Genomic DNA, 15,132 nt, shown 5'->3' on the forward strand with positions numbered 1-15,132 from the left:
CATGAGCTGCTCGTACAGTGATGCACTAAACACTCTGAGAGGATCTTCATTTACACGTTAATTCACAGTATTAAACGGCCTTTTGGTTTGCTTTTAAATATATATATAAATTCTGCATTAAAAATATGGCAACGTTGGTTTTTTAGGGTTATTTTAAGACATCATAACAGTAGTTTGAATCTTCAGTGAATGCTAGAAGGTTTCTTACATGCTTTTTGACTCTTAAACGATGAATCGAGCCAACCATACCTGTAATTGTGGTTTGTATTTTGATGAGCATCTTGAAGCTCTTGACCGTCACCAAGTGAACAACAACATTGGAGTTAAAATGTGGGCGATTTATTTATTTTTAGTGAGTTTTATTCAGTTCTAATCCATTTTATAGGTATAAAAGATTTCCTTGTAATTGCAAATGATTCAAAATGTCATGGATGTTTACTGTAGGATTCTGGGTATAAGAACAACTTGAAATTGCTGCTTTTTCTTATGCCTTTCTCTCTCTTTCCTCCTTTAGGCAAGTGTCGTGGACTGCGTACTGCTAGAAAACTGCGGAACCACCGCCGTGAGCAGAAATGGCACGATAAACAGTACAAGAAGGCTCATTTGGGGACCGCTCTGAAGGCCAACCCCTTCGGTGGAGCTTCTCACGCCAAAGGCATCGTGCTTGAGAAAGTGTAAGGCGATGTTCATCAAGACAATGATGAATATGTAGGTTTACAAAGGATTAAATGACATTAACTTTGTTTGTCCTCATGACAGTGGTGTTGAAGCCAAGCAGCCCAACTCTGCCATCAGGAAGTGCGTCAGGGTCCAGCTGATCAAGAACGGCAAGAAGATCACAGCTTTCGTGCCCAACGACGGCTGCTTGAATTTCATTGAGGTAAATTGGATTCATGCATGTGTAACTAGTTGGGGTGTAACGATACTCTCATGTCACGATTCGATACATATCACGATCATGCACTCACGATACGATATTATTGCGATACTCCAAGACATATGGTTAAAGATTCAAATGCTAAATTTGATATTACATTGTGGGTGTAAATGAGTAGGCTTGGACTTGGTGCTGGAAACCCAATGCAGAGGACAATAGAGACACCAGAATAAAAAATATGGATGATTCTGAAGCTGATAATACAGAATTATTTTAGACGAACATGCTTTCACTCTGACTAGATATATTTAAAATAATGTAGGCCACGTTTTACTGGCAACATAAGACATTTGGCATTATCAGGATCCACAAATATTCCCCCATTGCATTATTCTACATTATATTCAACATTATAGTTTAATGTAGGACTGAGAAACTCTGTAAACTTGAATTTTTTCCTCGCATAGTCATTTTTATTTTCGGTGAACTAAACGCAATGCATATTGTCACTATCCACGATACATATTGTTGCATTTTTGTATTGCGATATATTGTGACACGATATATTGTTACACCCCTAGTAACTAGACATTATTTGCTATATTTGAGTTTAAGAGAATAAAACAGTGCATGAATGAACCGTATAATTTCTCTGTTCCAGGAAAACGATGAGGTTCTGGTGGCAGGGTTCGGTCGTAAGGGACACGCCGTGGGTGATATCCCTGGTGTTCGTTTCAAGGTGGTGAAGGTGGCCAACGTTTCTCTTCTGGCTCTGTACAAAGGCAAGAAGGAGAGACCCAGATCATAAACTGTTCTTGGTGAAATCACAATAAAAGGAATTTTTTTCTGTTCCATAAACTGTCCGTTTGTCTTTTATAGAATGCTTTGAGGTTTAGATTGTTTAGAAGTGTGTGCTGCAGTGGTGACGTAAGTTAACACCACCACGATGCCCTCAACAAATATCCAATTCGATTATTGCAGAAAATATACTCTGACTGAGACCAGCAGAAGTTTGATTCTTACTAGGGATGCACCGAATCCAGATCTTTGGGGTTCGGCCGAATACCGAATCCACTGGTTAAGATTCTGCTGAATACCGAATCCTACTCCCATCCTCGGTCCATTAAAGGCTGGCGTACCCGGTGCGATATTTTCTGTTTTACGAGCTCACAGATGATCGCGTGGAAAACAGTGATGCTCGCATGGTCTCGGCTCGCAGTGTGTGTGAGGAATGCCGAGCACGTTGCGAGCTCCTCCCGATAATTTTTAAACATTCGGGGAGTCGGCTTGATTTTCACCAGCCTATAGGCTGTCCCCTATTGCCTAATCATACACAACCACGTCACAAGCTAGATCGATGGGACTATAGCTCAGTGGCAGCAACCATACAGCGTGCACACACTCACAATTCAATTCAAAGGGGCTTTATTGGCATGAAAGTTTTTGAAACAATGGGTCTCATTCATGAAACATGAGCAGAACGAATTTTTGTGTAAAGTGGTTCTGGTATAAATTTTCGGATTCATTAAAATGTTCGTATTTTCCAAATGTTAGTTGGTACGAAAGAAATCTACACCTGCTCACAGCCACGCGTAAATAGTGAGTTTAACATCCAAACGTTTTGCTCATTAATAACTAAGGCTGCATTTTAATTCACCTTAATCGGGTACATATTTGCACAGCATTTTGAAAAAATATTATATATAGTAATTACATACGTTTTTTCTTATTATGAGAGCCGGTAATAGCATCTGCGATGGTGGTCCTTCTCCAGTTTGGATACTATTTTTCTGAAGTGAACTAATTTGTTTTTTGCTCTCAAGCTTAATGTCGAACCATTTTCTTCTCACTTCTGGGACTGTTCGATTAACAGATGAAACTCCAGTAACTGCATCTGTAATATGCTGCCAAGCTTCCTTTCTTCCTTCCTTTTGCCAACGCCCAAAATGTGGCGTTTTGAATGAACTTCTGATAATAAAACTTCAATTTCTGCATCTGAGAAATTATTTTTTTTCATTCGCATTCATGTCATAATATGATGCCCATATATAGTTGTCAGTCGGATTTAATGGGCGGGATTTATGGTAATTGAGAATGAGCGTGCACGCGCATCCCATTTACAACTGATTGGAATTCATTAAAGCCTAGTTCACACTACATGATTTTAAAACGTCGGTCTGAACTGTCCGGTTCACACTACATGACTTGCTCTCTGTGAAATCAGGAGTGTTCAAGTTGTTGAGCTGTTCACACGACACAACGTGATTGATCCGCAACAGGAGGTAACGCACTACACGAGTTGACAACAACTCTGTCACCCAACAAAAAATCACGCGATAAAACGAACCGGAAATTACGCGAAACATCACGCGCGCTAATACCCAGCGAAGACCCATGCCTTGCTCTGATTGGCTGTAGCTCATGACATCACTGAGGTTGAGTCGGGCGACAGCTCTGGATAGCATGCTAGATATTTCCATATTTCTCTGGGCTCGGCGACGCGTCTGCGAGGCGTCAGCGAGCGTCTTTTACCCCTTTTCCACCAAAAACGAACTGGTTCGGAACTGGTGCTGGTTCAAAGTTGGATCGGAGTTGGTTCAACTTGCGAACCTTCTCTGAACCTGTTTGTTTTTCCACTGACTAGAGCGCCCAGCGAACGACGTCGTTACGTCACTGTGTACGTCGCCATACATCTTAGCTAGAAACGCTTGCAAGTACAACATTACTTTGGGATTATCTCTAACTCGTGAACCAAGAAGGCTTTAAAAACAATTGAAATATGTAAGTCTTTTAATCTTTTCCTTTGATATGTAATATTTTCTGATTAGTTATGTACTCCTGTCTTGTCTATTTTTTTCTTTCCATTTATTTGTTCTATATTGTGACTGTTTTCTCCTTTGCTTACATAACGTTTTCAATAAAAAAAAAACTAAAAAAAAAACTAGAAACGCTTGCGCCAACTTCAAGCATAACAATTACAATGGCGGACTACATCGTGTTTGTGCAAATGTTTCTCCTGGCTTTGCGATCCTATACACAAGTTTACGCGCCAAATCATGGGCGCCGCCATAACTCTACTTAAATGCACTTCATTTCCGCCGGAAGAGGTTTGCACACAGCGTCTGCCGGTGTACACAGCGACGGTTCCACGACTGGAGATGGCGTTACTATCCCCCACCCGAATTCAGTGCAGAACACTAACATGACGACGTGGCCCAGCATAACGTACAGCGAGATTTGCTCCTACTTCGTGCAATCCATGGCAATAGATGGAAAAGCAATTGGACAAACTGAAAGCCGTCGAGGCATATCAATATCTGCACAGCAACAAAGTCGGTTGTGTCATGTCATACACAGCTAGATAAAACAGACATAATGTGCAAATAACTATCAGTTTATGTCCGTGGTAATAGCAAATGTATCTGTGTGTTACTTTAATGTTTCTTTTAACATAATAACAACAATTGTGGCTAAATAAGTGTTTGCAGTTTATAGCTTAATCAGGGAAGACATTTACATGATTATAGGAAATAAAAGAAGCATGTTGTTGCGGATGGAATACGTGTTTGTATTTGGAAAACGGACTGTAACCTATAACATGACTTACTGCTGAGCTATAAATAAAGACATGATCTCTTTTGCAATTATCCTTATGACTCTGCATTGTTTTACCTGCTGTGTACCAACCAACCATTTTACCGGTTAAAATACCTTTAAATGTCGAAACTAACCCCTTAAAATGCAGTAGCCTATTCTACTTACAACAAAACGATTGAAGCCTCTACTTATTGCAATAAATAATGCAATCACTTTTCGGCACCGTGCCGGATCTCCGGCGTGCGGCCGTGAGAAAAATATTTTCCCGATTCATTTTTGTCCAGCTTTAACGTGTTAAAATATTTAATGCAAACGCAACATCTGTTCTTTCTGTCATCCTTTTGCTAGGGTTATGACCATTCTCTTATTCACGCAAATGCTTTAACCACTCATGCGCGACAAGACAAAAGAGAACGCGCTGTCAGTGAATGTCCTCCTGACGATCCGAACTATATCATAGGCTTCTTAGCTAGAGTGCAAAGTGTGTGTGTGTGTGTGTGAGCCATGATGATAATAATTAGGCGATCGAACTGTGTGTGAGAGAGAGGCGCGGGCGCGATACTGTGTGAGTGTGTTTGTGTGTAAACAATGGAGCGCATGGACCTCTTCGTAGCTGGTTTGCGGTCGTAGAACTCTCTATCTAACCACTCGTTCAGGTGCTTTCTCGAGTGTTTACAACCAACTATCACACACATCGTTCCCGAACCACCTTTCTTCATGTTGTAATTGTTATGTCACTGCGATATCAGCGCTTTGTCGGAGCTAGCTAGCAAAACAAACCCAGCCCGCCAGAACGGAAGTGGGTTGCATCGACGGGAGGAGTTTAGGATGTAGAGCGGAAACGGCTCATAAACTTGTGTATATTATGTCAGAAAATATGTTATCTAAACCCGCCCCCAGCTCCCGAGGTAAGCATGACGTGGTAAAAGAACGGTTCTAGTCCAGCAAAGAGTTGGTGCCGCTTTGGAACCAGTTTTCCTGGCCGAGAACCGGTTCTTTGGCTGTCGAAACACAAAGAACTGGTTCGCGCGCAGGCACCGGCTCCGAACCGGCTCTCAAAATGCGTTGGTGGAAAAGGGGCATTTGATGCGTTGTTGGCTCTTTCATACTAACAGATTGGCGAGCGTCCATCGTCCGCTAATCCCCCGCGATTTGCACGCGATAACACCCTGACCTGTCGGCGAGCTCAACGATTTGCAAATCGGGCTTAAAATCCTGTAGTGTGAACTAGGCTTATCACACACACATTTCACTATCACATCTGAGTATTTGTGAATCAGGAGAAGAGTTTTCTGGAAGGTCTCTTTACGCTCTAATCACTCTCATATTTACTCGTATATTTACGAATGTTTCATGAATGAGACCCATTGTTCCCAAAGCATATACAAATAAAATATATATATATATATTATATAAACATTTAACCCAATGGGTCTCATTCATGAAACATTCGTAAATATACGAGTAAATATGAGAGTGATTAGAGCGTAAAGAGACCTTCCCGAAAACTCATCTCCTGATTCACAAATACTTCGTAAACGCCAGATGTGAGAGTGAAATGTGTGTGTGTGTGTGTTAATGAATTCCAATCAGTCGTAAATGGGACGCGCGTGCACGCTCATTCTCAATTACCATAAATCCCGCCCATTAAATCCGACTGACAACTATATATGGGCATCATATTATGACACCAAACGAAGGATTTCAACATGTTTTCTCAAAAGCGAATGAAAAAGAGAAATTTCTCAGATGCAGAAATCGAAGTTTTATTATCAGAAGTTCATTCAAAACACCACATTTTATTTTCAAGCGTAGGCTACATAGTGGCGTATCAGGTCCTAAAAAAAGCAAGCTTGGCAGCATTACAGATGCAGTTACTGGAGTTTCATCTGTTAATCAAACAGTCCCAGAAGTAAAAAGAAAAACCGTATGTAATTACTATATATAATATTTTTTCAAAATCCTGTGTAAATATGTACCCGATTAAGGTGAATTAAAATGCAGCCTTAGTTATTAATGAGCAAAACGTTCGGGTGTTAAACTCACTATTTACGCGTGGCTGGGAGCAGGTGTAGATTTCTTTCGTACCAACTAACATTTTGAAAATACGAACATTTTAATGAATCCGAAAATTTACGCCAGAACCACTTTACACAAAAATTCGTTCTGCTCGTGTTTCATGAATGAGACCCAATGTTTGGATATATTTATGTGTGTTCTATCTCTCTCTCTCTCTCTCTCTCTCTCTCTCTCTCTCTCTCTCTCTCTCTCTCTCTCTCTCTCTCTCTCTCTCTCTCTCTCTCTCTCTCTCTCTCTCTCTCTCTCTCTCTCTCTCTCTCTCTCTCTCTCTCTCTCTCTCTCTCTCTCTCTCTCTCTCTCTCTCTCTCTCTCTCTCTCTCTCTCTCTCTCTCTCTCTCTCTCTCTCTCTCTCTCTCTCTCTCTCTCTCTCTCTCTCTCTCTCTCTCTCGACAAGAAAACCGAACCCCGTCTTGTTCGGTGCATCCCTAACTTACACATTTTGTCCCTTGTGATAATCCTCACCCATTAAAAACTTTTATGAATTTTGAAGCCCTGAATATAATCGTCAGAAGTAAAAAGCTAAGCGTTACGGCGTGACTTCAATGTCACCGTCAGTAAATGTCTGACGACCATTTCAGTCTATTTCAAAAGAAAACATTTTCCATGAAAGTCTGAGTTATGCCGGGCGTACACCAAAGGATTTTCACAGTCCCAGACTAAAGGACCGGCAGTATTTAGGAATCTTACTGGAATCTCGGCGCGCTCCCGTCATCTCGATCGTTAAATGTGAGGTGATAATCTGCAGTCGGCGACCCGATTTATGCCAGTCTTTCATATCAAACATGTTTGATATTATCGCAAGTCCTAGCGTAGTCCTACTGACGTAAAACAATCAACAACCAATAAAATCGTTCTCAGAAAACCGGAAACAGGAAGCCATCAGTCACAACAAAGAAACATGTCGACAGACGTGGAAACACAACGAGCGCCAAGCATAGACAGTATAAGAAGTGGACAGAGCGATCTCATTGGAACTCAGTTGAGACAGTTGAAGCCCACTTTTAGCGATTTTTGAGAACTTCCGTTCCTGACGCGCAGACTCAGACCGACTCAAACTAAGCTTGATGACGTGAGCAACCTGACTGACAGACGTTAATCTTCTAGTAGCTGTGCGTGAAAACTGCCAACGTTAATCTTGCAGAGACGGGGAACTTGAGCAAAGAGTTCTTTGGCGTGAGTGAGCAGGAGTAAGAATTCCGTTGCTTTTATGGACTCATTATCTATGGGCTTCTCCCTTGATGGGACGTCCCCCCGATTGCCTGCGAGCTTCTCCTGCTGTCTGTACGGTCATTTCTGTACAGCGCGACAGAGAGTCGAGTGGTTATGACGCAATCGTTAGCCTATTTTTACTAAATCTGTTTCTACGGGGCCATAGTGTAACATAGAAGGTAATGGAGCCCTTTATACATTGTCGTGTTTCTTTAGAAATAAATAATGGACAAATGGAGTCTTTAAACGCCTCAGATGTAAAGTTATTCGCTGTCAAAGTGACGCAAAAATGAATGGGAGTCAATGGAAATGCTAACGCAAGTGAAGTTCTGCTACAACATGGCGGCACCCGTCCGGCTTCAACTTCCGGTCGATGGATTACCCCCTTGGCGCCAAGTAGGCGAAAAAGGCGAGCGCCTTGTCGAGCTTGTCATCCCATTAAATAGTCAACTCTTTATTAAGAAATGTTCACATAACAACGTCTAATTTGATATTTTTTTTTCATTCCTGGAAAAGTGATTTATTGTAATTAAACAATATAAATTAACATTTTTTTTACTCATCAAACAAAAAATATGCATAAAAATGCCTATTTTAATGGAGGAAAAAATTAGGACCCCTAATAACTAGTGATACCCCCTTTGTTGAAATTAATTCAGTGAGATAAAATGGTGGAATGGCTGATGTCAAAGTCCTTTGAAATATGCATCTTTTTAAATCCTTTTCCACGCTCATAAGCAGTGTGGGGGAAATATATGGGGGGTGTCCTAATTTATTCCTCCTCAAAAATTGCATTCTTTTAAAATTTCATTTCACAGAGAGTCTTAAAAAGACCTTCCTTATTTTTAAATAGTTTAGTTAAATCACTGGGTCCTTCAGTATTGTTAAAATTGTTATTATGTCCGAATGTTGAAAAATAGACAGGCTTTCATGGTGTCCTATTTTTTTCACATGACTGTATGGTTGCCTTTATATAATTTAATAATAATGATAATTTATTATTATTTTTATTATTATTTAATGATGATAATCACATAATTTGGACAGTGACTCCCACCCCCTGCAGAACACCATCACTGCACTGAGCAGCCATCACTGCACTGTTTATTTATTGTATACATTGTTTACATTATTATTATTATATATATATTTTTTTGGTTGAGGTTTGTCTTTTTAAAAAAACTTGTCTTTTTTTTTTGTGAAAAATGATTTAAAGGCTGAAAGTGAACATATTTACTATATGTGTCTAGGGGTGTATATCCACTGTGCTGCTGCAACACTGAGAATTTCCCCATTGTGGGAATGTCAGGTCTATCTTATCTTATATACCACCACCACTGTAGGCCTACCTTCAGACATATTTTGGATCATACAACATAATGTGATACAGTAGCTAACTGTAGCTGCTTCTCCTCCATTTTTGTTAAATCACTGCTGAGCATGATGGGAGGAATTTGGTGCGAATAAAAAAAATAAAATAATCTAGTTGTAGTCCTGTAAATAGTGTCACTACAAGATTCAGTGTTTGTAAAATATTTAGTCTGAGACTAAAAACTGTGAACCCAAAGTCTTTAGATGTGAGCTGATAATCTTATAAAGTCTTTTCTAAATCTTTTCAAAGTCTTTTGGTGTACGCCCGGCATTAAGATAGTTTGCACGAGCGTGATAATGAACACAATGAGGCTGTTAAAGTGGGTTAGTGAGTAGAAGAGTTTCCCTTTCGGCTGATGCAGAGCCATAGAGAGAAAGAGTTGCGACACGCTTTGATGTCGCCGCGACGGCTGTCACGTGGTTCATGTAAGCCCCAATAGTTCCAAAACATACGCAGGCTGTCATGTTCTTCTATGGACAGACAGCAGCGATTGGATTATTAAACGGTAAATATAAAATAAAACACACACCCAAGTACTTTTTAAGCTGTTATTGCATTTTGTTAATATCAGTTTTGCATTTGGAGAGGCAGGGTGACAACTTAGATAAGTTTTAGTATATTTTTTGGAGGGAAAAGCTTAGTGTTCATGTTCGCATGGGTAGTACGTTAGCACTGGCTTTAGCGGCTCTAACTTTTCCATGTCATTCATCTGATGATGGACGTCTCATGATATTTATTTTAGCACAACTGGGCTGTATTAGGCTATTGATTCCCGTGATCTTGCTTATAAATTCCGATTCAGCCATTAGCCTACCTTCGTGATCACGCAAAGAGGTCTGCAGTCCGTTCAGAACTCCAACCAACACAAAATATAACTAATTACGCTGTGCATGTACAAATGAATGATTTAGGAGGGAAATAGACTGCTCCCATAACGTAGAAAGCAACGACTATATACAGCAATGTTCGGTAAATATTCAACCGAAAAATATTCTTCATAAAATTAAACCGGAGAGATAGTTAATGAGTGAATTAACTATGTTCCTAAATACATATAAGCACATGCATAACCCTCCCTAACCCATTTAAATAAATGAATTGTGTGTGTGTGTGTATATAATATTATATATAGGTTATATATATACATATAAAATATTATTAAAAATATTATATATATTATATACATCAGGTTACCAGTTAGCTAACGTTAGTGAAGTGTTGGTCACGTAAGCTATCGCTGCAATTAACCTATTATCTTCCAATAAACATTTACTAAAACTGGCTACATTAAATATAACTACAGACTAGATTCACGAGAGGTCGGCTAATGTGTGTAAAAGTAAAAAAAATACAGTAATTTCATTAATTTACCAGCGAACGTACTTCTGAAGCACTGAAAATGAATGGGGTTCAATGCTGGAACTAACTATTGGCTGCTCCACGACACGCGTTACTTCCGCATTCCAAAGTTCCTATGGCGGTCTATGGGAGTGTCGCAACTCTGGGCTGATGATGCTAAATGTCCCTGACCTTAAAGACTCTTTTGAGCAATTCCCTTTTTTTTTTTTAAAGTCAAGTAAACACTTAAAATATATATATCATAAGGGATATTACTGATGTATTTTATGTTGTACAGTACAATATGAAAAGATTGAGCTTGTTAACCATTTATTTATAAAAGTATAAGAGTCATCCCTGCAGAAATGGATGAAACTGAAACATGTCGTATTAAAGTTCCTGCTCTGCTAATATTAAAATCTCATATTTTAGGTTTTCAGTATAGTACAATAGGTGCAGTATTATAGCATTTCACAACATTAAGCATTAATGTTTATTGCCAATTCTGAAAGGAAATAGTAGTGATGGTCTTGAGTAATATCTATAGATTATGTCCCTGATTATATTTTAAATATGTCTTAACCCTCTGGGGTTCTTCGGGTCAAAAAGGACCCGAAGCGTTAAAATAAAAAAATGTTACAAATCGTAGCTTCATCGGAAATGGTCCAAAACTTGGTGACTTTTTTGGTACTTGGTATATGAACACCCAAAAAAATTGGGGAAAGGATTTTAAAAGTCTAAGTGGTCGTAAAAAAAAAAAATCACACTCAGGGTCTTCGGGTCAAAAATGACCCCCATAGGAAATGAATGGGAAATTGGCAAAAATGTGAAAATACAGAGTTTTTTTGTGCATACAATCTACAAAACAGCCAGGATGCAGAAAAAAGCAAAAAAAAAAAAAAAAAAAGACAAATATAGTCTTTGAGAATCTGTTATTATATATTCAAATCAAAAACCTGAAAAAATTAAACAATATGTGAAAAAATCACTAGAGTGTTTCTACAGAGACCTGTAAATCCACTAGTGGTAAAAATGTGCTATTGCGTGATAAAAATGCTCAGTGTGTCCACCAGATGGCTCCGATCTCATTTCAAAAATTGCTTTCATGAGGTCTAGACTTGACTCTAAAATGAAATACAGCTTTAATAATTTTTTTTTTTAATTATATATATATATATATATAAATTTTCTATTATATTCAATGGGAAAAAATGGGTCTTAATTATTGCATAAATATTAATTATAAATTATAAAATTATCTCAAAACACCAAAAAAGAAAAGAAAAAATATTATTGAACAAAAATATATTTCATTGATTTTACTCAAATAAAATGTATCTTAATGCCGCCCTCCGGGTCATTTTTGACCCGAAGGTCCTGAGTGTGAGTCTAAAATGAGGAACCCCAGAGGGTTAAATATGTCCTACAGTTCAATGTGAATTAGTTGGTTAGGGTTATCAAGGTCCTATTCCATCTAATATCCATATCTGGAAAGGCAGGGTTATCAAGGTCCTATTCCATCTAATATCCATATCTGGAAAGGCAGGGTTATCAAGGTCCTATTCCATCTAATATCCATATCTGGAAAGGCAGGATTAAAAAGTTGATGTAATTATACTCAGTCTGTTAATACTGCAAAACAAAAAGTCTTTCTCAAGCAGATGCTTTCAAATCTCATAACGGAGATCAATGTAATAGACATGGATTAACCTGATAGCGATTTTTTAAAAAGTCCATAGCGATTTTTTTAAAAAGTCCACAAAACAATTGAAAAGTATTTTTTGGGGTAAGTCTAAAAGAGTCCTGCATCTTATACTGGTGACCTGTCAATCATCTGACTTCTCTTGTGTGCTGGAGAAAGAAAGTGCAATAAAAGCCTCTCACTAATTCAATTCAATTCAAATTTATTTGTATAGCACTTTTCACAATACATATTGTTTCAAAGCAGCTTTACAGAAAGTACATTTCAAAAATGTACATAGAAAAAATACAGTTAATTAATCATGTATTAATTTAGGGCATAACATATCGCCGGCATAACATATATAATATATATATATATATATATATATATATAATGTGAAGCTGACTGGCCGTGGCAGTGAACGCTGTGATTGTTCCCAGAATCCAGACGGCTCCTGGCCTCAAAATCACATTCAGACCATCACTGGTTTCATAACAGGTAAATCATGTGTGACTAAAACACATTTGAGACTCAAAATGCTGTTTTTTCTTCTGTGAACTAACATCGCATCTGTTGGTGCCCAGTGAAATATTCACTGGTTCATGTAATGTATTTGGTCGGATTTCTAAAAGGAGGCAGGTGTGGATTGGATCGGGCATTAACTGTTTTAAAAGTTTGTGGGGAAATGATGTGGAAGAGAAAAATCAAAGTAAACACTGAATGTGCTTCTCCTGAGGTTGCAATATAAACACTATCTGGAAAATACTAGAATAACTTGAACATTTCTAAAGAATTCAAATTTAGAGTTAAAGTTCCACATGTTGCAGATTACAGGTGAAACTCGAAAAATTAGAATATCGTGCAAAAGTTCATTTATTTCAGTAATTCAACTTAAAAGGTGAAACCAATATATTATATAGACTCATTACATGCAAAGTGAGATATTTCAAGCCTTTATTTGTTATAAATTTGATGATTATGGCTTACAGTTTATGAAAACCTTTTCATAATCTAATTTTGAATTTGGGGTTTTCATAAGCTGTAATCCATAATCATCACAATTATAACAAATAAAGGCTTGAAATATCTCACTTTACATGTAATGAGTCTATATAATATATTAGTTTCACCTTTTAAGTTGAATTACTGAAATAAATGAACTTTTGCTCAATATTCTAATTTGTCGAGTTTCACCTGTAGTTGTTAGTGGAATTAATTGGTTGAGAGTCCATTAAACAGCTTGTAATCGTCTTGCATTGCTGTGAGACGGAGATCTGGCTGGTGTTTAGGATACTTTAAGGTCTGGTTTCACTCATCTGAGCAGTATTTCATCTTTTAAGCTCTTTGATTTCCGTAGCAGCTGTTATTGTTTCTGCAACATTACGCATGCAAGTGCACATGGGTGTAAAACGGGAACGCTCCGCTCATCTGCACTCCACCAATAACATTGATTTTCTGACTGACTGCATATGCAACCCGACTGTATCCCAGAGCACATTTGATTTTAAGATAATAAGAGATTTCATTCCACCCTCAAGCCCCTTATATTCTGATCTCTACATACAGGTGAAACTCGAAAAAATGGAATATTGTGAAAAAGTTTTCAGTAATTCAACTTAAAATGTCAAACTAATATATTATATAGACTCATTACATGCAAAGTGAGATATTCCAAGCCTTTATTTGTTATAATTGTGATGATTATGGCTTACAGCTTATGAAAACCCCAAATTCAAAATTAGATTATGAAAAGGTTTTCATAAGCTGTAAGCCATAATCATCACAATTATAACAAATAAAGGCTTGGAATATCTCACTTTGCATGTAATGAGTCTATATAATATATTAGTTTTACCTTTTAAGTTGAATTACTGAAATAAATGAACTTTTGCACCATATTCTTATTTTTCGAGTTTCACCTGTACAGATCAGTCCCTCCTTCAATGCCTTTTCCACCCATTTTATCAGTTGAGAAATAATATCTGCATATTTAAGGTATCAATGTCTGTATCGTGACTCTTAAGGATTTCTCTTCAGATCACTAACCCAGTAACAGTAGAGCTAGCGATGCTTGACCTGAGATAACTGTGTGACGCCGTCGGCTGTGTTTCTGCTGCAGTGGTTGTGTGTGTGTGTGTGTGTGTGTGTGTTTTGTTTGCTCACTCTCGCTCTCTGCAGGTGGTGTGAATGTGACCGAAGGCTTGGGCCGAGCAGACGTCCCACTGCAGATCTACTGTTGGAGATGATGCTTGTGTTTGGCTGCGCACGAGACGGTCGGTTAGCAAGCTGTAACAAACAGTGAAAGGAAAACACTCCAAACTGTTATTTTATTTTTGTTTGATCTCTCCTGTGTTTTATTTGATCAAATCATTTTTTACATACAATTGGATTAAAAATGCAAATTCATTTATTTTTGAGATTGTATCTTGCTAAATTAAACATGATTAGCAAGCTGTTTAGAAGCTCTTTCAGTGAAAGGAAAATATATATTTTATTGTATTTTTTGTTGTTTTTTAGTTTAGCTGTCTCTATAGCTGTTTCAATTTTTAACTATTGTATCTTATTTTATCAACTTTTTTTAATATAAAATTGGATTAAAAATGCGAAATAATCCTATTTACTTCTGAGATAACTCACTGAACATGCAACGTAAAGAGATTAAACTCCAACGTTTTATTTTATATTTTATTTTTGTTTAATCTGTCTTGTAAAAGAGATTGTAATCTCAATGTGATTTTATTCCCTGGTAAAAAAATAAAAAATATATAAAAATACAGTTTACAGCTGCTTTATTTAATTTTTTTAAACTGTTTAGTCTCTTATTTTATTTTATCAAAACATTTTTACATAGAATTGCATTAAATTCAAACTAATCATTTATTTTTTAGATAATATCTCGCTAAATTAAACATGCAATGTAAAGTGATAAGCAAACTGTTTGGAAATCAGTCAAAGAGGAAAACACTATTTACAACA

The 15,132-nt window shown here is 37.6% G+C and overlaps 1 protein-coding gene across 1 annotated transcript in view; it reads left to right on the forward strand.

The window, feature by feature from the left end:
- Positions 1–1,735, forward strand: part of rps23 (ribosomal protein S23) — a 2,061-nt gene extending 326 nt beyond the window's left edge. Inside the window, exons 2-4 of the mRNA XM_056236298.1 lie at positions 515–674; positions 760–880; positions 1,539–1,735. Of these exons, the coding sequence (XP_056092273.1) occupies positions 515–674; positions 760–880; positions 1,539–1,685 (428 nt within the window). The 3' untranslated portion in view covers positions 1,686–1,735. The remainder of the gene's footprint in view (positions 1–514; positions 675–759; positions 881–1,538) is intronic.
- Positions 1,736–15,132: the final 13,397 nt, after the last annotated feature.

The sequence above is a fragment of the Rhinichthys klamathensis genome, unplaced genomic scaffold (assembly GCF_029890125.1).
Source record: "Rhinichthys klamathensis goyatoka isolate OS25496 unplaced genomic scaffold, OSU_Roscu_1.1 h1tg000444l_1, whole genome shotgun sequence".
NCBI lineage: Eukaryota > Metazoa > Chordata > Actinopteri > Cypriniformes > Leuciscidae > Rhinichthys > Rhinichthys klamathensis.